Source organism: Dermacentor silvarum, chromosome 9 (genome assembly GCF_013339745.2).
Source record: "Dermacentor silvarum isolate Dsil-2018 chromosome 9, BIME_Dsil_1.4, whole genome shotgun sequence".
NCBI lineage: Eukaryota > Metazoa > Arthropoda > Arachnida > Ixodida > Ixodidae > Dermacentor > Dermacentor silvarum.
This window is the reverse complement of record NC_051162.1, coordinates 4938368-4960589: the sequence shown is the minus strand read 5'-3', so window position 1 is coordinate 4960589 and position 22222 is coordinate 4938368. Positions and strand designations below refer to the sequence as shown.

The 22222-nt window shown below is 49.9% G+C and overlaps 1 protein-coding gene across 1 annotated transcript in view; it reads left to right on the top strand.

Annotated features, from left to right (window-relative positions):
* Nucleotides 1–22222, top strand: part of LOC119465109 (WD repeat and HMG-box DNA-binding protein 1-like) — a 546382-nt gene that overhangs the window by 245451 nt on the left and 278709 nt on the right. Inside the window, exon 8 of the mRNA XM_037725912.2 lies at nucleotides 2588–2693. Within this exon, the coding sequence (XP_037581840.1) occupies nucleotides 2588–2693 (106 nt within the window). The remainder of the gene's footprint in view (nucleotides 1–2587; nucleotides 2694–22222) is intronic.

Below are 22222 nucleotides of genomic sequence, written 5' to 3'. Positions count from 1 at the left end.
AATGTAGGAGCTATCCGTTGCCTTCCAGTGATACCGCTTTACTTGGGCTTCCCATCTCTTCCTTCGCTCTGGGTCCCGGGGGAAGCGTAAACAATGAAGCCCTTTACGCGTCGATCCGGTGCACTTGGGAACACAACAGCCCGTCATGTCGACTTGATGCACTTGACAAGCTTGTCATTCATGCGGCTGAACACTGGCCAGCAAGTAGAAGCGTCAGCGAAACATCCGCGCGCACTGTGTCTCGAACTAAGCACCGGCACCAAGCAATCGCAACCGCTCGCTGTGATTCAAGATGGCGTCGCAGCGAGAAAGCGGCGGCGCGGGGGCGGTCAAAGGATGGCACCACCCTGAACGGCGGCGCTGGCACCCTATCGCAAAAGGCGGATAGGACGCGCCGCCGCCACTGTAAAACATTCCAGTACACTGTACTTGTGCCTGACCAGCGGGGAGAGTGCGCTCACTTGACATGTTCGTTTCGTCACGTTTCGCTCGGGGCTGCAGTGTCACGCCCGTCCAGAAAACACGTAGCGTTTGCTTATCTCGGCAAAGCGAAATTGCGGGCGACGTCTCGCGCGCCTTTCGAATTTGGCCTCAAGGTAAGGAAAAGGAGAGGAAACGCAGGTTTGGGGGTTTGTAAAGGTTGGACAATAAAAAGTTGTCGCAGTTTCACCTGAAAGGCGAAGCATCAGTTGCGATAGCAAATTTGTAGAGAGCTATACGGAGTAATGATAGTGGCTTTATCAGGTGTATAACCTTGGACATGCAGCAGCACCGGCAACACGCAGAACTGTTGTCGACGCCGTCGGCGTTTTGCCCGCGTTCGCACAAAATGCGTGCTGCGTTGGTGACTGTTGCCGGAGCCTCTGATATAAATAGGCACTTGGTGCCGCAGCTAAACGTCGCCTTCCTTCCCCTCCCCGCCACGGGCTTTCGCGCGTCGGAAGAAGGCGCGTTTGTTCTACATATATGGTGATTGTAAAGGAGGAAAGAGACGCCTACTTCTACAGAACGCGCGTTTGTTCTTCGCCGTGCGTTCACTCCCCGTGAAAGCGCGCGTCCCTCGCGCCCTTTCACTCGCACATACAGCGTTCGGCGCGCGGCGACGATTTCATCTCCACTGACGTCATACGGAACCTCACGGCAACGGCGACGACGACGGCAGAAATCTGCTTTGGAGTGTTCATATACTTGCTATCGCAATAATAAATCTGCAAATCCGGTGGCATAGTTGTTCACGTTCTTCGTTTCTTATATTCTCTGACAGCGCGCATCGGAGTGTTCTCGCAGGTTAGTGTCTGGCTTCTGGGACCTTGACATGGGACGACCAAAGAAGACTCCGGACACCCGAAGAAGCCGCTCATCTTAAAGCGCGTGGCGCGGCCAAGCGATAATCTGCGCGTCGGCGGCGAGCCGATTCGGAATACCATGCTTAGCAGCACTTGCTAGCAAAACTTAGCCAAGCCTAGTAAAACCTGGGGCCGTATTCTGTAACGCTTCGGTTTTCGAAGAACTCGGTTTGCATGCAGCGATTGGTCGCCACCTGGGTGTCGCCATCGCCTCAGGGCGCTAACGCTTTTTTGATGACGTCACGCACATGTCAATCACGCGGAAACCGAATTTGTCGTCTGCTACGAAGCGATGCCGCGCGCGCTCCTTCGGTCAGATCCGAAGCGCGATCTGCCGTGTGCAGAGCCTGTGCGTGCCTTGTGCACGGGCGAGATCGCGGTACTCGGAGCAAAATCATGGCGTGTGCCGTGTCTGTGGCGCCTGTTATCGTGCATTTAGCGAGCCTCCGTGATAGACAGCGACGACCTCGGCGTCGAGAAGACGCCTTTGAGATGACAGACGAGGAATTCAGGCGACAATTGAGATTCTCAAAAGAGACAGCGCTCCGACTGTGAGAGGAACTTGAGTGTGGATTGGGGCCGCAACGCGAAGTTAGCGTACGACGTCCCACCTAGCGGCATAAATGGGTCAACCGAAGTAAACAAAATTCGTTAAGTCACCCACCGCCAGTACAACTCACACATGTTTCATAATGAAAAATACAAACCTCATCAATACCATGAACAAATTATTTTTATTTACCAAGAAGCGCTCGTTAACTGCTGTATTTTTACTCTGTTTGTGACGTTCACTGCCACAGAAAAAAAACCTCCGCGCCGATTGGCCTCTGTCCTTCCACTTGTTTTCATTAGGTCAACGGACCACCGCAATGTGACGCCACCGCCAAACCGAATCCTTCGAAAACCGAATGCAGCCTCTGGACGAAGGTAGGTCGATCACCAGCTCCGCTGCCAGCCTTGCACCACTAGTGCGAGCTGGGCACATTTTAAATCCTTCGCTGTGCTCGGACGCTGCACTTTAAGCTCCGATCTGCAGCGTCATCATGCCAAGTTACGAATGCCAGAAGTATTCGCTTTGAAATCCTTGCAGGTAGGGGTAGTGATAAAAACGAGGTAATTACTAATGATGCTGGGAACATTGCTCCTGCTACAGTGTAGTACAAATGGTGTACTTTTGTTTGAACCTGAGTCGACAGTTGGGGAACACTCGAGGTACAGAATTGCCGTTGTTGACGCCGCAGTGTGGCGTCGTGCTGTGCCGAAGCATCGTATCCGGAACCGGGTGCTCCACTGTGCCTCGTGCCTTTCCGGCTGCCGTTCCTGCGCTGCCCGGCATCGCAGCACGAGGTGAGCCTTATGCAGCCCTTGTGCAACAGAAGCGGATGCTGTGGATGAACGCGGTTAGAGCAAGTTTGTTGAGCGATAGCACGATTTTGCTTGCTTTGGGAAAGGACGCTACTCGGCTCCGTGAGCAACTACCGCATCTACAATTGCAACCCAAGACAACACACAGACGCTGCTCGAAGCGACAGCAGTAGCGGGCGAATTGACATTCATGCTGCGTCTCGCTTCAACGCGAAATAAGCGTCGAAAGCACAGAGCATACGAAGCTACCAGCATTCGGCACAACTCGGCGCACTTTGTGCATGTCGCAGATCGCTTTCAAGATATGGGCGCCCTCGCGGCGTCCGGCGGTAGTGGCAGGCTAAGTCCCAGTTTGACCTTGGCTGAGCTTGCAGGTCAGATTTACGGAACCAGGTGATTTCCGGGTTTGTATACCTGGAGTAGTAGAACTGTAGAGTAGAGTAGTAGTAGTAGTAGTGCTGACCAGGAGAAGCCATGCATTACGTTACGAACCGTAGGTCAGCATACCGTTCAGAGGTTTGAAATCTTTTCATGTCATACTAGAGTGTCCGAATGACCGTTATCTTTTTTATTTAAAAAATTTAAAGTTATTTATAAAATACCGCCGACAAGAAGTCCAAGCAGGGTGAGCAGAATACACACGATTATTTACACAGAATAACAGGATGAAACAAGTTTGTAACACGTTTTTATACAACTTCTTTCGTCATAAGGGAGACGATTAAGAACATTTAATCAACTTGGTTATAATACAACTCTAACTAATACATGAAATGACGCCATTAATTGCACAATTGGCATACAGGTCATGGGCGCTGGGGAAATGCTGCAGTTACTTTATTACAGTCAGCTATTGTCTGTGAAAAAAAAGACTACCGAAAAGTGTCAGTCCTTGCGAAAATTGGTGTTTGAGAATGAAAGCAGTGGTGCCGAGTGGGTCGGCGTAGCAAGCGGCATGCGTATGTTGCGGTCTCTAGAGCTAGCCTATGATTCATTAAGTTTGAAAGAAACTCTAGTCGACTTTTCTTTCTTCGAATTTGTAAATTTTCAATGCCGTTTGCAGTTAGAAATGCAGTGGGGGAGTCAGAAGTCATAGATTTACTGTAAATAAATCGGACTGGCTTTTCTTTGAATTCTTTCAAGGTCCTTAACGTTAATTTTTCTGGGAGGGTCCGAAACTATGGAAGCGTACTCAAGTTTTGGCTAATTAAGGAAAAGTAAGAGAGTAGTTTACACTAGGTGGGGTAGTTTTGACTTTGTGGCGTAGAAGGCATAGTTTCCGAAAAGTGGCAGAGCAGATGTTATTTATGTGCAAGTTCCACGATAAGTTAGTGGTTATTGTTAGACCTAAGTATTTATAGCCGGCTACTTTCAGTAAAGGTGCTGCAGCCAAATTGTAAGTGTAATCTAGCGGGATATTTTTGCGCTTTATGGGGCGATAGACACATTTAGTTGCATTAAGGGGCATTCCCCAGTGCTCACACCAATTTAACACCTTGCCTAAGTTAGAGTTAAAGCCACATTGGTCACTAATGCAGGTAACTTGTCTAAACAAAACACAATCGTCAGCAAATAGACGAATTTGTACTGGGGTGACAACCGCATTGACATTATCATTTATGTATAGCAAGAAAAGTAGGGCGCCGAGTACGCTCCCCTGCGGAACGCCAGAAGTTACCGGAAGGCAGCCAGAGTGTTGTTCTCCCACCTGAACGTATTGATAATGGATGTTCAAATCCAAGAAATAAATACTGCTATGCCATTTGACCGAAGTTTTATAATTGGTTTAGCGTGGTGAACTGTATCGAATTATTTACTATAATCTAGGAATATTACATCAATTTGACTGTTAGTATCAAGACAAGCTGCAAAGGTGTGCACCATACTAACCAATTGTGTTGTAGTAGAAAATCGTTCTCGAAATCAATGTTGATTTGTTAAAACTGAATGTCCTAAGAATTTAATTTGTGAGCCATTATGTGTTCGATAAGTTTACAACACGATCATGTTAAGGAGATGCAATTTTGCAATAATAGACGGTCGTCTTTCTTGAATGTCGGCACAACTCGGGCTGACTTCCAGTCATCTGGTAATTCCGCTGATAACAAAGAGACACGAAAAAAATAACTAAGTATTTTGCAACAGACTTAGCAAAGTGACGAGGAAATATGTTGGGGATATTGTCGGGCCCGCAAGAAGTTTTAGTCTTCGAGTTAAGCAACATGGCAAGAGCACCAGGCTAAGAAATGAAGCTTACATTTACAACACGGCCCACCGTTTTGGTGGGTAGAGAAGCACTAGGGGCAGAAAATACACTATGGAAATATAGGCATTGAAGTGTTGAGCAATGGTGGTATATATGATCAGGTACCATTGAACAATCGACAAAAGCTTGTGATATGGTTTTTTTTTCGCTGATATAGTTCCGAAATTTCTTTGGATCATTTTTTATGAAGTTTGCTAGTGACGTGTTGAAGTAGTATTCTTTCGAGGTTTGCATCGCATGTGCCAGGTTGTGTACCGAAGAGGCACGGCCGCTGGAAGAGCTACCAGAACACGTGGCGCACATCTCACATCGGAAGCGCGTTGATTGTATATGGTGATTATGAAGGATTCCTGCTTAGATTCTGTAGCCCATCAGGAAGCACGGTGCAGCGTTGTAGGGGGGAGGGGGAGTAGCAGGTAAAGAGAAAACAGGCGCCTCGTCTGAATCGCATCTCGTCGTCTGTGCCTGCGCACGCTGCGTTTGCAGGCACCTTAACTAGATGGCGCCACCATACTGGCGGAGGCTCGGGTCGTCCAACGGCGGCGGTGGTGAAATCGCGTACCGGAACGACTATTGGAATGAGCCCACAACAGCTTACGCTGTATGGGCTCATATGTGAGATTTGAGGGTCAAGTGAGAGTGACTCACCAAAAAAAAGTGCCGAGGCACGGTTAGAATTCCGTGAATCATAGGAAGGGTGGCTTGTATAGGAAGGGTGGGCTCCTGCAGCTTATCCGTCAAGCCATAGCTCTGCCATTCATTCCTGTGCTGACTGGATGGAACAACGCCGTGCGCATCAACGGTGCGCGCGCAATCATTCCGCGCACCTGTCCAGCTTTCGTCATGTGCGTCTTGGCTGGGCAGTACTGCTCCAACTAACTATGCAACATTTTCATCACTTGGTGCTTGCTACAGCTTGGGAGGTCCCATCGGCCACAAATTAGTAGTTTTCAAACGACAAAACAGTCAAACGCTCTTACAAAACAACGCGTGGGCCCGGCAGGACCACTAAGCCTCGTTAATCACTACGCATTGAACTAGAACGGGGACAAACCTGCAGCAAGCAGATAAGCGTTCCGTTTAGCGACATGGTAGCTTTGGACGCTTTGGATCCGTCGTGTCCACAGAAGACGAAATTATGCCTTTATTTATAGCGGCGCCATGCGATGACGTCACACTGAGATGCTTGAAAGGAAAGGCCAGTAGAATTGCGTCGTCCGATGACGACAGCGTTGATAAAGAAGGGCCTTTGCTCAAGAGTTGGTTCTTGTCGTCGCAAGACTCATCAAGTGGCCGCGCGCATCCAGAAGCAGCGAAGCCAAGAAAACCCTGCAGCAAGCAGAGAAGCGTTCCGTTTAGCGACATGGCAGCTTTGGATCCGTGCCCACCTTTTTTAAAGTGGGGGGATGATTATTCCTGTGTTTCCCGAGAAGCGGCCCGCGAAGGACGGGGACGAGGGGCGTCGAGGTGTAGGCGAGCGGGACTGACGGCGTTGCGGCGAGGGCGAGCGGCTAGTGGTGTTTCCCCGAGAGGGAAGGCCGGCATGGTATGGTTCAGAAAGGGGCGACAGAGACCGAGGGTCTCGGTTGAAGCGGCGATCAGCGTATGGTCGAGGCGAGGAGTACCAGCGGCTACTACGGCAGTGGCGGGAGATGTGACCGACCCGGGAGCAAGCAAAGCAAATCGGCCTGTCATCCGGTGTTCGCCACTCAGATGGGTTCCGATATCGACTCGGGAACGACTGGCGAGGTGCAGCAGAGGCAATGACAGGAGTGGTAGGGGTGGGACTTGGGCGGACGGCAGACTGGATGTCCATGTTAGCAATTTCTTGGCGGACAACAGCTTGAATGAGCGAGATGGTCATGTTGTCGTGCGTATGGGGACAGTGAGAACTTGGAGCCATAGCCTCAAGTTCGCGGCGGATGACCTGTGTCAAGCTTGGCGTGGCAGGCGGATGTGATGCCGGAGGGTCGTTGCAGGAGGAAGTGGCAGCCGTATTGGGAAGTCGGTCGAAGCGTTGTACGATGCGTTGTCTCTTCGCTTGCTCAAAATTCCGGCATTCCTTTATGATGGATTCAACCGTTAAGCAGTTCCTGCAAAGCAGGAGGTTGAACGCATCGTCTGCGATGCCCTTCAAGATGTGTCCAACCCTATTGGCCTCTAGCATGTCCGCGTCCGCTTTACGGCAGAGAGCCAGAAAGTCTTGAATATACGCGACGTATGATTCGGTTGGTGTCTGGACACGAGACGCTAGCCCTTGCTTGGCCTCCATTTGACGTCCCACAGGCCTTCCGAAAAGATCGCGTAGCTTGTCCTTGCAGGAGTCCCAGCTTGTAATTTTGGTTTCATGCGTCTCCAACCATACCTTCGCGGTTCCTCCCAAGTAAAAGATCAGGTTGGCCAGCAAATGTGTGGCATTCCACTTGTGCTTACCGACGCGCTCATACGACGTCAGCCAGTCTTCGACGTCGACCTTGCCAGTGCCAGTGAAGATTCCCGGGTGACGTAGCTGGGTTAGTACCACTTCCGCCGGTGTCTGAGTGGCGGAGGCAGCGTCAGCGTCGGAGGCAGCGTCAGTAGCCATAACAGCGGAACCGATGTGACGCCCGCTGCGAAGATCCAGGGCCGGCTTGTGGCGAGATTACCCCGCACTTCCACCAAAATGTTACGGGGAGAAAATATATGTATTTACAATATATACAGAGGGTTGTAGCTCTGTGGCCAGGGTGACACCATCTACCGAGTTCCGAGACACTTCAGCCTCTTTTTCCCCAACCAACGTCATTTTGTCCACAGCGGTACAAACTCGTACGTGACAATATATATGTGACGCGAGCAGGAGGTTGCGGACGGAAACAAACATGATCGCCCGAAAACTGCCTTTAATCTGCATCTTCCTCTACTTTCCACAGTATTGCACCGCACCATCCTTGTGCGTTTTGTCACACGCTTCCCCCTCCCCCAAGAGAGCGCGTGCTGCAAACAACATGAGAGGGAGCAAGGAGATGTTAAATAAAAATATCAGAAGGTGCAGTTATTACAATGTCCGGGCTTTAAACTCATTCCAACTGCCGAGAAATGTGCGGCAGTCCGGTGATGTTCAGCATAGCTCATGTGACCGAGGCTGGCTGTGGCACTCCGGACGGCATATGCATGCCCCGATGAAGGAAGGTTTTGACACATTGCAGCAGTGGGAAATCAGATGTAGTGGGTGTCGGCTGATGAGGTGGCTGCCAGGTCTTCATCCTGCCGACTTGTGTGACGCGAGCAGGAGGTTGCGGACGGAAACAAACATGATCGCCCGAAAACTGCCTTAATCTGCATCTTCCTCTGCTTTCCACAGTATTGCACCGCACCATTTTTGTGCGTTTCGTCACACGCTTCCCCCTCCCCCGAGAGAGCGCGTGCTGCAAACAACATGAGAGGGAGCAAGGAGATGTTAAATAAAAATATCAGAAGGTGCAGTTATTACAATGTCCGGGCTTTAAACTCATTCCAACTGCCGAGAAATGTGCGGCAGTCCGGTGATGTTCAGCATAGCTCATGTGACCGAGGCTGGCTGTGGCACTCCGGACGGCATATGCATGCCCCGATGAAGGAAGGTTTTGACACATTGCAGCAGTGGGAAATCAGATGTAGTGGGTGTCGGCTGATGAGGTGGCTGCCAGGTCTTCATCCTGCCGACTTGTGTGACGCGAGCAGGAGGTTGCGGACGGAAACAAACATGATCGCCCGAAAACTGCCTTTAATCTGCATCTTCCTCTGCTTTCCACAGTATTGCACCGCACCATCCTTGTGCGTTTCGTCACACGCTTCCCCCTCCCCCGAGAGAGCGCGTGCTGCAAACAACATGAGAGGGAGCAAGGAGATGTTAAATAAAATATCAGAAGGTGCAGTTATTACAATGTCCGGGCTTTAAACTCATTCCAACTGCCGAGAAATGTGCGGCAGTCCGGTGATGTTCAGCATAGCTCATGTGACCGAGGCTGGCTGTGGCACTCCGGACGGCATATGCATGCCCCGATGAAGGAAGGTTTTGACACATTGCAGCAGTGGGAAATCAGATGTAGTGGGTGTCGGCTGATGAGGTGGCTGCCAGGTCTTCATCCTGCCGACTTGTGTGACGCGAGCAGGAGGTTGCGGACGGAAACAAACATGATCGCCCGAAAACTGCCTTAAATCTGCATCTTCCTCTGCTTTCCACAGTATTGCACCGCACCATTCTTGTGCGTTTCGTCACACGCTTCCCCCTCCCCCGAGAGAGCGCGTGCTGCAAACAACATGAGAGGGAGCAAGGAGATGTTAAATAAAAATATCAGAAGGTGCAGTTATTACAATGTCCGGGCTTTAAACTCATTCCAACTGCCGAGAAATGTGCGGCAGTCCGGTGATGTTCAGCATAGCTCATGTGACCGAGGCTGGCTGTGGCACTCCGGACGGCATATGCATGCCCCGATGAAGGAAGGTTTTGACACATTGCAGCAGTGGGAAATCAGATGTAGTGGGTGTCGGCTGATGAGGTGGCTGCCAGGTCTTCATCCTGCCGACTTGTGTGACGCGAGCAGGAGGTTGCGGACGGAAACAAACATGATCGCCCGAAAACTGCCTTTAATCTGCATCTTCCTCTGCTTTCCACAGTATTGCACCGCACCATCCTTGTGCGTTTCGTCACACGCTTCCCCCTCCCCCGAGAGAGCGCGTGCTGCAAACAACATGAGAGGGAGCAAGGAGATGTTAAATAAAAATATCAGAAGGTGCAGTTATTACAATGTCCGGGCTTTAAACTCATTCCAACTGCCGAGAAATGTGCGGCAGTCCGGTGATGTTCAGCATAGCTCATGTGACCGAGGCTGGCTGTGGCACTCCGGACGGCATATGCATGCCCCGATGAAGGAAGGTTTTGACACATTGCAGCAGTGGGAAATCAGATGTAGTGGGTGTCGGCTGATGAGGTGGCTGCCAGGTCTTCATCCTGCCGACTTGTGTGACGCGAGCAGGAGGTTGCGGACGGAAACAAACATGATCGCCCGAAAACTGCCTTAAATCTGCATCTTCCTCTGCTTTCCACAGTATTGCACCGCACAATTTTGTGCGTTCCGTCACACGCTTCCCCCTCCCCCGAGAGAGCGCGTGCTGCAAACAACATGAGAGGGAGCAAGGAGATGTTAAATAAAAATATCAGAAGGTGCAGTTATTACAATGTCCGGGCTTTAAACTCATTCCAACTGCCGAGAAATGTGCGGCAGTCCGGTGATGTTCAGCATAGCTCATGTGACCGAGGCTGGCTGTGGCACTCCGGACGGCATATGCATGCCCCGATGAAGGAAGGTTTTGACACATTGCAGCAGTGGGAAATCAGATGTAGTGGGTGTCGGCTGATGAGGTGGCTGCCAGGTCTTCATCCTGCCGACTTGTGTGACGCGAGCAGGAGGTTGCGGACGGAAACAAACATGATCGCCCGAAAACTGCCTTAAATCTGCATCTTCCTCTGCTTTCCACAGTATTGCACCGCACCATTCTTGTGCGTTTCGTCACACGCTTCCCCCTCCCCCGAGAGAGCGCGTGCTGCAAACAACATGAGAGGGAGCAAGGAGATGTTAAATAAAAATATCAGAAGGTGCAGTTATTACAATGTCCGGGCTTTAAACTCATTCCAACTGCCGAGAAATGTGCGGCAGTCCGGTGATGTTCAGCATAGCTCATGTGACCGAGGCTGGCTGTGGCACTCCGGACGGCATATGCATGCCCCGATGAAGGAAGGTTTTGACACATTGCAGCAGTGGGAAATCAGATGTAGTGGGTGTCGGCTGATGAGGTGGCTGCCAGGTCTTCATCCTGCCGACTTGTGTGACGCGAGCAGGAGGTTGCGGACGGAAACAAACATGATCGCCCGAAAACTGCCTTAAATCTGCATCTTCGTCTGCTTTCCACAGTATTGCACCGCACCATCCTTGTGCGTTTCGTCACACGCTTCCCCCTCCCCCGAGAGAGCGCGTGCTGCAAACAACATGAGAGGGAGCAAGGAGATGTTAAATAAAAATATCAGAAGGTGCAGTTATTACAATGTCCGGGCTTTAAACTCATTCCAACTGCCGAGAAATGTGCGGCAGTCCGGTGATGTTCAGCATAGCTCATGTGACCGAGGCTGGCTGTGGCACTCCGGACGGCATATGCATGCCCCGATGAAGGAAGGTTTTGACACATTGCAGCAGTGGGAAATCAGATGTAGTGGGTGTCGGCTGATGAGGTGGCTGCCAGGTCTTCATCCTGCCGACTTGTGTGACGCGAGCAGGAGGTTGCGGACGGAAACAAACATGATCGCCCGAAAACTGCCTTAAATCTGCATCTTCCTCTGCTTTCCACAGTATTGCACCGCACCATTCTTGTGCGTTTCGTCACACGCTTCCCCCTCCCCCGAGAGAGCGCGTGCTGCAAACAACATGAGAGGGAGCAAGGAGATGTTAAATAAAAATATCAGAAGGTGCAGTTATTACAATGTCCGGGCTTTAAACTCATTCCAACTGCCGAGAAATGTGCGGCAGTCCGGTGATGTTCAGCATAGCTCATGTGACCGAGGCTGGCTGTGGCACTCCGGACGGCATATGCATGCCCCGATGAAGGAAGGTTTTGACACATTGCAGCAGTGGGAAATCAGATGTAGTGGGTGTCGGCTGATGAGGTGGCTGCCAGGTCTTCATCCTGCCGACTTGTGTGACGCGAGCAGGAGGTTGCGGACGGAAACAAACATGATCGCCCGAAAACTGCCTTTAATCTGCATCTTCCTCTGCTTTCCACAGTATTGCACCGCACCATCCTTGTGCGTTTCGTCACACGCTTCCCCCTCCCCCGAGAGAGCGCGTGCTGCAAACAACATGAGAGGGAGCAAGGAGATGTTAAATAAAAATATCAGAAGGTGCAGTTATTACAATGTCCGGGCTTTAAACTCATTCCAACTGCCGAGAAATGTGCGGCAGTCCGGTGATGTTCAGCATAGCTCATGTGACCGAGGCTGGCTGTGGCACTCCGGACGGCATATGCATGCCCCGATGAAGGAAGGTTTTGACACATTGCAGCAGTGGGAAATCAGATGTAGTGGGTGTCGGCTGATGAGGTGGCTGCCAGGTCTTCATCCTGCCGACTTGTGTGACGCGAGCAGGAGGTTGCGGACGGAAACAAACATGATCGCCCGAAAACTGCCTTTAATCTGCATCTTCCTCTGCTTTCCACAGTATTGCACCGCACCATCCTTGTGCGTTTCGTCACACGCTTCCCCCTCCCCCGAGAGAGCGCGTGCTGCAAACAACATGAGAGGGAGCAAGGAGATGTTAAATAAAAATATCAGAAGGTGCAGTTATTACAATGTCCGGGCTTTAAACTCATTCCAACTGCCGAGAAATGTGCGGCAGTCCGGTGATGTTCAGCATAGCTCATGTGACCGAGGCTGGCTGTGGCACTCCGGACGGCATATGCATGCCCCGATGAAGGAAGGTTTTGACACATTGCAGCAGTGGGAAATCAGATGTAGTGGGTGTCGGCTGATGAGGTGGCTGCCAGGTCTTCATCCTGCCGACTTGTGTGACGCGAGCAGGAGGTTGCGGACGGAAACAAACATGATCGCCCGAAAACTGCCTTTAATCTGCATCTTCCTCTGCTTTCCACAGTATTGCACCGCACCATCCTTGTGCGTTTCGTCACACGCTTCCCCCTCCCCCGAGAGAGCGCGTGCTGCAAACAACATGAGAGGGAGCAAGGAGATGTTAAATAAAAATATCAGAAGGTGCAGTTATTACAATGTCCGGGCTTTAAACTCATTCCAACTGCCGAGAAATGTGCGGCAGTCCGGTGATGTTCAGCATAGCTCATGTGACCGAGGCTGGCTGTGGCACTCCGGACGGCATATGCATGCCCCGATGAAGGAAGGTTTTGACACATTGCAGCAGTGGGAAATCAGATGTAGTGGGTGTCGGCTGATGAGGTGGCTGCCAGGTCTTCATCCTGCCGACTTGTGTGACGCGAGCAGGAGGTTGCGGACGGAAACAAACATGATCGCCCGAAAACTGCCTTAAATCTGCATCTTCCTCTGCTTTCCACAGTATTGCACCGCACAATTTTGTGCGTTCCGTCACACGCTTCCCCCTCCCCCGAGAGAGCGCGTGCTGCAAACAACATGAGAGGGAGCAAGGAGATGTTAAATAAAAATATCAGAAGGTGCAGTTATTACAATGTCCGGGCTTTAAACTCATTCCAACTGCCGAGAAATGTGCGGCAGTCCGGTGATGTTCAGCATAGCTCATGTGACCGAGGCTGGCTGTGGCACTCCGGACGGCATATGCATGCCCCGATGAAGGAAGGTTTTGACACATTGCAGCAGTGGGAAATCAGATGTAGTGGGTGTCGGCTGATGAGGTGGCTGCCAGGTCTTCATCCTGCCGACTTGTGTGACGCGAGCAGGAGGTTGCGGACGGAAACAAACATGATCGCCCGAAAACTGCCTTTAATCTGCATCTTCCTCTGCTTTCCACAGTATTGCACCGCACCATCCTTGTGCGTTTCGTCACACGCTTCCCCCTCCCCCGAGAGAGCGCGTGCTGCAAACAACATGAGAGGGAGCAAGGAGATGTTAAATAAAAATATCAGAAGGTGCAGTTATTACAATGTCCGGGCTTTAAACTCATTCCAACTGCCGAGAAATGTGCGGCAGTCCGGTGATGTTCAGCATAGCTCATGTGACCGAGGCTGGCTGTGGCACTCCGGACGGCATATGCATGCCCCGATGAAGGAAGGTTTTGACACATTGCAGCAGTGGGAAATCAGATGTAGTGGGTGTCGGCTGATGAGGTGGCTGCCAGGTCTTCATCCTGCCGACTTGTGTGACGCGAGCAGGAGGTTGCGGACGGAAACAAACATGATCGCCCGAAAACTGCCTTAAATCTGCATCTTCCTCTGCTTTCCACAGTATTGCACCGCACCATTCTTGTGCGTTTCGTCACACGCTTCCCCCTCCCCCGAGAGAGCGCGTGCTGCAAACAACATGAGAGGGAGCAAGGAGATGTTAAATAAAAATATCAGAAGGTGCAGTTATTACAATGTCCGGGCTTTAAACTCATTCCAACTGCCGAGAAATGTGCGGCAGTCCGGTGATGTTCAGCATAGCTCATGTGACCGAGGCTGGCTGTGGCACTCCGGACGGCATATGCATGCCCCGATGAAGGAAGGTTTTGACACATTGCAGCAGTGGGAAATCAGATGTAGTGGGTGTCGGCTGATGAGGTGGCTGCCAGGTCTTCATCCTGCCGACTTGTGTGACGCGAGCAGGAGGTTGCGGACTGGAAACAAACATGATCGCCCGAAAACTGCCTTTAATCTGCATCTTCCTCTGCTTTCCACAGTATTGCACCGCACCATCCTTGTGCGTTTCGTCACACGCTTCCCCCTCCCCCGAGAGAGCGCGTGCTGCAAACAACATGAGAGGGAGCAAGGAGATGTTAAATAAAAATATCAGAAGGTGCAGTTATTACAATGTCCGGGCTTTAAACTCATTCCAACTGCCGAGAAATGTGCGGCAGTCCGGTGATGTTCAGCATAGCTCATGTGACCGAGGCTGGCTGTGGCACTCCGGACGGCATATGCATGCCCCGATGAAGGAAGTTTTTGACACATTGCAGCAGTGGGAAATCAGATGTAGTGGGTGTCGGCTGATGAGGTGGCTGCCAGGTCTTCATCCTGCCGACTTGTGTGACGCGAGCAGGAGGTTGCGGATGGAAACAAACATGATCGCCCGAAAACTGCCTTAAATCTGCATCTTCGTCTGCTTTCCACAGTATTGCACCGCACCATCCTTGTGCGTTTCGTCACACGCTTCCCCCTCCCCCGAGAGAGCGCGTGCTGCAAACAACATGAGAGGGAGCAAGGAGATGTTAAATAAAATTATCAGAAGGTGCAGTTATTACAATGTCCGGGCTTTAAACTCATTCCAACTGCCGAGAAATGTGCGGCAGTCCGGTGATGTTCAGCATAGCTCATGTGACCGCGGCTGGCTGTGGCACTCCGGACGGCATTGCATGCCCCGATGAAGGAAGTTTTTGACACATTGCAGCAGTGGGAAATCAGATGTAGTGGGTGTCGGCTGATGAGGTGGCTGCCAGGTCTTCATCCTGCCGACTTGTGTGACGCGAGCAGGAGGTTGCGGACGGAAACAAACATGATCGCCCGAAAACTGCCTTAAATCTGCATCTTCGTCTGCTTTCCACAGTATTGCACCGCACCATCCTTGTGCGTTTCGTCACACGCTTCCCCCTCCCCCGAGAGAGCGCGTGCTGCAAACAACATGAGAGGGAGCAAGGAGATGTTAAATAAAAATATCAGAAGGTGCAGTTATTACAATGTCCGGGCTTTAAACTCATTCCAACTGCCGAGAAATGTGCGGCAGTCCGGTGATGTTCAGCATAGCTCATGTGACCGAGGCTGGCTGTGGCACTCCGGACGGAATATGCATGCCCCGATGAAGGAAGGTTTTGACACATTGCAGCAGTGGGAAATCAGATGTAGTGGGTGTCGGCTGATGAGGTGGCTGCCAGGTCTTCATCCTGCCGACTTGTGTGACGCGAGCAGGAGGTTGCGGACGGAAACAAATATGATCGCCCGAAAACTGCCTTAAATCTGCATCTTCCTCTGCTTTCCACAGTATTGCACCGCACCATTTTTGTGCGTTTCGTCACACGCTTCCCCCTCCCCCGAGAGAGCGCGTGCTGCAAACAACATGAGAGGGAGCAAGGAGATGTTAAATAAAAATATCAGAAGGTGCAGTTATTACAATGTCCGGGCTTTAAACTCATTCCAACTTTCTTGGGCGCTTGGCGCATCGGGACGATGCTTCTTTCAAAGGAGGGGCAAATGCCACATGCTATATCGTCGCCGCGGGTATGTGCCCGGCCATGGAAGAAGTAGCGCGCGGGTAGAAAAACAGAGACGACAACGACGTTGCGTTTGCTGCTCATATAAAGTGCTTGTATACGTGCTGTACGCCTGCTTCCACGTCTCCTGCGAGGTCGTGACAATATGCATAACGCGAACATGTAAGGCATTCTATCAACTTTACAAAATTTGATGTTACGGCAATTGGCCGGATGTTGTCTAAGGTATAACCCTCTCCCATTTTTTTAGGTAATGGTATAACCGTTGCAATTTTCCATTCTGGTGGAGTCCAAGCTTCGCTGACAGAGTAATTTATGATGTTTAGTAGGTCTTCTTGCGACGTTTTGCATAAGAATTTTACCATGGCCGAAGGGACTACATCAGGGCCTGAAGCGGCATTTGGAATTTTCCGTAATGCGACAATTCATCTGCAGATATCTCCTTAAAAATCCTTCATCTATTGTGGAAATCAACGTAGGGGGAGGAAAAATATAGGAAAAGCGATGCTCAAGCCCTTTAGTAATAATCTCGATCGACTCCATTATGTTTTGTGAGGATAAAACTGTAGATTCTATGTTTACGGGCAACGGAAGCATTTTCTTATATCTAAGAAAACCAAATAGAGCGCGTCTGTTAATGGGTTTGACAAGAAAATCAAAATGCTTTATGTCATATTTATCTCTTGCTCTCGACACAGTACATTTAAATGTACCTGCAGCGAAATTATAGTCTGACCAATTTTTGGGGTATAATGTACCTGCAGCGAATTTAGTCTAACCAATTTACGGGACATTTAAATGTGCCTGCAGCGAAATTATAGTCTAACCAATTTTTGGGGTATAATGTACCTGCAGCGGATTTATAGTCTAACCAATTTACGGGACATTTAAATGTGCCTGCAGCGAAATTATAGTCTGACCAATTTTTGGGGTATAATGTACCTGCAGCGAATTTATAGTCTAACCAATTTACGGGACATTTAAATGTGCCTGCAGCGAAATTATAGTCTGACCAATTTTTGGGGTATAATGTACCTGCAGCGAATTTATAGTCTAACCAATTTACGGGACATTTAAATGTGCCTGCAGCGAAATTATAGTCTGACCAATTTTTGGGGTATAATGTACCTGCAGCGAATTTATAGTCTAACCAATTTACGGGACATTTAAATGTGCCTGCAGCGAAATTATAGTCTGACCAATTTTTGGGGTATAATGTACCTGCAGCGAATTTATAGTCTAACCAATTTACGGGACATTTAAATGTGCCTGCAGCGAAATTATAGTCTGACCAATTTTTGGGGTATAATGTACCTGCAGCGAATTTATAGTCTAACCAATTTACGGGACATTTAAATGTGCCTGCAGCGAAATTATAGTCTGACCAATTTTTGGGGTATAATGTACCTGCAGCGAATTTATAGTCTAGCCAATTTACGGGACATTCGTTATGCAATAATTTCTTCTAGTCGGCTTTTCTTCTATACTTTCGCGAGCAATCATCATTCCACCAGCGCGAAGAGAATTTATCTTTAACTGTGTGAACCTCAAATTCAGCTTTCCTACGGGGCCCCTTTAAAGTGAGCAAATGCTTAATGCTTCTTGCTCAGAATTCGCTTCAGATAGGGTGGCCAATAATGACTTCAAATTACTTTGAAATTTACTGTAATTTATGTATGTTCGCGCCTGAGGTATTAAGCATGTCTGGGCACATAACTTCCAAAATCACCGGAATGTGGTCACTATTTGTAGCATACTCAACTGTCAACCAAGAGGATACGCAAAGACATGACCCTGTGAATCTCAAATCTAAAGTAGAAGCGGCTGAACCTCTAACAAAAGTAGGATGCTTTGAATTTTTACATTAGAGATTATTGTCCCGTCTCCAATGCCGTAGTCGAGGACCGCATGGATCTGTTTTTAAGCCCCATGCCAGATGATGAGAGTTGAAGTCACCCGCCATATGACATCATTTCCGCTAGTAGAGATTACACTATCCTGGGGCCGTGTGTTGTGAAACCCTGAAGGACAGTATACATTCGCGATGAAAAATGAACGACATAAAGCTAGACTTAAAGCTATTACTAGAATTTCGAATTCAGGGGACATAAGTTTTAATGATATCTTAGCTTTGTGGCAAATTCTGGTTGATACTCATGTAAGTAATCCACCACCTCTTATAGACCGATCTAAACGAAAAGAGCGATAATTTCTGAGATGAAAACGTTTTTCTGAGGCTAACCAAGTTTCTTGTAAAATGATTATATCCGGATTTAATTGAGCAGTGAGACATGATAAATCTGTGGAAGCTGCAAAAATTGAACGACAGTTCCACTGCAATACCTTTAAAGATGCTATGGTGGAGACAGTATTGCACTAGCAACAACCTTCTCCAAAATACTCTCCTTGAAGACCTTATTAGGTGGAGACATCGTGTTCTTATTTTCGGGTGACAATGAATATGCACATTTTAATTGTGATCGGCTACGTTTTTGAGCTCGAGCATCGAGTTCAACGTCAGTAGAGACGTGCAAGTCCAACGTGTGATTTTGATCAGAACTTGCTCAGGTTTTAGATATCTCAAGGCTGCCATTTGAGGGAAGCGAACTGTCTTTGGTATGGTTGCTTACTTCTTCTGGTGGCTTTAGCTTAGAAGTTACAATAGGATGAGATGGGGTTATATTTACGAGGTTAGCCATCTCAGCACTGGCATAAGCATTCTGAGAGGCTGGCTGCCAATCGATCCATCGCTTTTGTCATTTTGTCGTTTTGTCAAGTGCAGCTTCAACTGTCTGCGCAAAGGTTGCATCCGTGAAAGAAGGCTGACGTGAGGTAACTCCAGCATGTTCGTGAGCCCTCTCCTTTAAAATCGTCATAGCGTCTCTCCTAGAGCACCTCCTCATATCTATAACTTGAAGCACTTGGGTTTCTTGAGCACGAACGGGACAATTTGCATTGTCCGCTGTGTGTGAACCTTCACAGAGGCAACATTTCACATCTTGTGCAATGCAGTCGGTATTCGAGTGGCCCTCGCCACATGTGCAACAGCGCAATGCAGATTTGCACCCACCTCCACTATGACCGAATCTCCAGCAATTGCGGCATTGTAGGGGGCGTGAAGCAAGAGGTTCAACCCTGAACACAAGAGGCCATGCTTTGATTTCTGATGGGCACGATGTACCAGCGAAAGTCGCAATAATGGACTCGGTACTTAATGGACTTAACGTTTTCCACGATACGGTTACAGCGATAAACTGATACAACCCCGGACACGGCGAGCTTCTCCAGGTTTTCGGACGGGTTTAATTGAGAGTCAACTCGCGTACGATTCCTTTCGTACATGCAAGGTGTGGTGGTGTAAACGAATGCACCGGGACAGAGGCAAATGATGAGCACTTGAGTAGATCCGCTGGTCTGGCAAGCGGCAGACTATGCCACCGCGACCGAACTGCTGGACATCGGTGACGCTCTTGTAATGAGGAGTCACGGCATGAAGTTGTTCTTGAATTGCTTTGGGGTATTCAGCCTGATAGAGCCATTATTGGTCGGCACTTGCGGGACGGGAATGCTGCTCACGCCGCTGCAGAGAAAGGTCTCCAACGGTAATTCATCAGGATTGAGAGAGGCTGTCCAGGCGGAACGCCCCTGCCCAGGACATCAGAGCGGCTTCAGATGAGTCGCTGCCAATAAAACTGATACAAGCCTAAATACACCAGAATTGAAAGCAGGAACCAAAACTAACAAAAAACTACCCGGTACTTAACCCGGCGAAGAGAGGACGAGACAAAACAAGAACGCAGAACGGCCAGGCGCTGCCGGCCGTTCAGTCGGCAGCGCCTGCCGACTGCTTTCCTACATACCTGACTCATCTGAGTACACTGCAATTTCTGATGTCGCCTGGTACGCCGAAGATTGTCGAGAATTGGCCCGTTCATTGACAAACGAGGACCAAGGTCACTAGAAGCTCAGGCACGACACCGACCGACCTCTCACTACTTTCGCGACCGGTGCCCTGGTTTGGCTTTGAATTCTTCCGAATACGCCTGGCCTTTCGCCTAAATTACTGGCCCTATATCATGGGCCCTACCGCATCCTCGCTCGGACATCTCCAGTCAATTATGACGTTGAGCCTTTGACACCGTCCCGAGACTTACGTCGTCGTGGTCGAGAAATCGCCTCAAGCCCTATTATGACTCCTCTATACTGTCAACGCCTTAAGTCGCCAGGATGGCTACGCTATTCCCCGGGGGCCAATGTAATGAAGAAGAGACGACGAAACAAGCAAGCCACAGTGTTGGTGGTAACCACGCGCCCCGAGCTTGCCCGGATTTTGGCTGCTGGTCGCCCCGCCGCTTCTTGACGTTCGCCTGACGTTTGTCGCCGTTCGTTGACGTTTACACGTCAATAAATCACGTGGCACACTCAAGAACCACTAAAACGGATTCGGACGTGGGTACTAAGTGAAGGAAACATTAAAGGATGGTGGTAGCAGCCATAGTGATGAGCATGACTAAGCAAAAATGAGAATGACTCAGCGAAAAGAGATTAACGTTCAAAACCCACTGAAATGGGTTCTGACGTGGGTAATAAGTGAAATGAAAGGCTAAAAGTTGATGGTCCAAGTCATAGTTATGAGTACGACTAAGGCTTTCGTCTTAAGGTCTCTTAGGCTAAGCTAGAAGGACTCCTGAGGAACTCATGACATGAATGTCATGACATGTGTGTGTGTTGGTCATGAAACAGCCGCCTATGTCTTGGTGCTCTCGTTGTCGTTTTGTTAAAATGATATGGACACAAAATCAGAAAATTTTACGAAAATGCTGAAAATGAATCCTCAGTGTGTGATTACACCTGAAAGAAGTAGTCACTTAGCTCATTTTTGAGCCGATGACTTTATTTTTGGCGTTTTTGTGAGCGCGCGTCTCGCCGCCCGACCCGCGGGGGTTGTCGTGACGTCACGACACCCTCGTCGGATAGCGAGCCGGCCGGCCGCGGTCATTCGAAGCGCGCCGACGCCGCCATCGCGTGCATGGATTCGCGTTCTGGTGCTTCTACCAGCGATGAGTACATGTCTGAAGACGAGGACCATTCCAACTTGGCAAGAAATATTACCGCTTACGGTTACGAGCCTTCCGCGTCAAGCGACGAAGAAGAGCAGGCGGCCGTGGAAGTGCCGGTCAGGTTTTCGCGAACCGTAGCGCTAAGATTTCGCTGTGCACCAGACACGTGTGCAAGAATTATTTGTCATTTCCTCTGTAAACTTGCTTTTTCAAGAGCGCACGCAGGCGAGGCAGCTGCCGGGTAGTTCAGCACAGCTTGGATGACTGAATAGTAGTTTATGCTGTCGACATGATGAGTAACTGCTGGTGAGGTATCAGTGCCTCCGAGACTCTGACGTCGACTTCGCCAGCCGTCCGACAGATGGCAGCACCTGTCTGGCGTTCTCCCCAGTTTTTCCCGCTTTTAGCCTGTGGAGAAGCAGAGCTGTGTGTGTGTGTCTGCCCCGCTGCCATGCAAGACTGGTCTCGTGAGTCGCGCTCGCGCTTGCTTGCCTTGTATTGTTTTACTATGCTTTGCCAACAATTTGAAAGACATTGCCTTCGTTCACAGCCTGGACATCTCGCCGCAGCCTCGCCCTCACACTGCTCAAGAAGGCTGCAAGTGAACGAAAACACTACCGACATTTTTTCGTCTCCTCTTTTCAAACGCGCCGCTGATAATTTCTGCCTTGCGTTTTCGTGAGAAGACCGATGGCAGAGCGTCGGGCTTTAGGCGTTGCCTTTTGAGCGGCATGCCGAGGCTTTTAAGCACAGCCGGGCTGGTCACATAATCATCGTCGACGAACTGGTCCGCGCAAAGGAAGTCATTTTTTAGAGGTCTCTAGGCTGTGCGTGATGGCGGACAGGCAGGTATCTAAAGTTTACGCACCTTCTCATCTCTGGGAAACGTGTGCGACGGCGCGTCACGACCGACGATGCTGTTATAACAGCAATGTCAGGGCATTTCCTTCCGCAGCGACGAACGCGTCAATACCGACCGACGACCGCGGGAAGGCTCATGTAAGACGCACCACCTGCGTGGAGCACTGACGGGGATAATGTTTCAGATGGACCACGTGCGAAGATCGCTGAAAAGGGTTAAACAAACGCTGCAAGGAACCGACACCCTCGGAAAAACTGCGACGGCTGTGTCCGACCTTGGCCGCGCGCGCGCGCGCGGGTGGGTGTTATGACGTCAAATTTCAGCTTCTGCCGGCGGCCGCTTGGAGGCAAGGCGCAACAGAAAATTAAAAAAAATGTTTCTCGTTCCTTTTTTGAAAGCAGTTTGTTGTA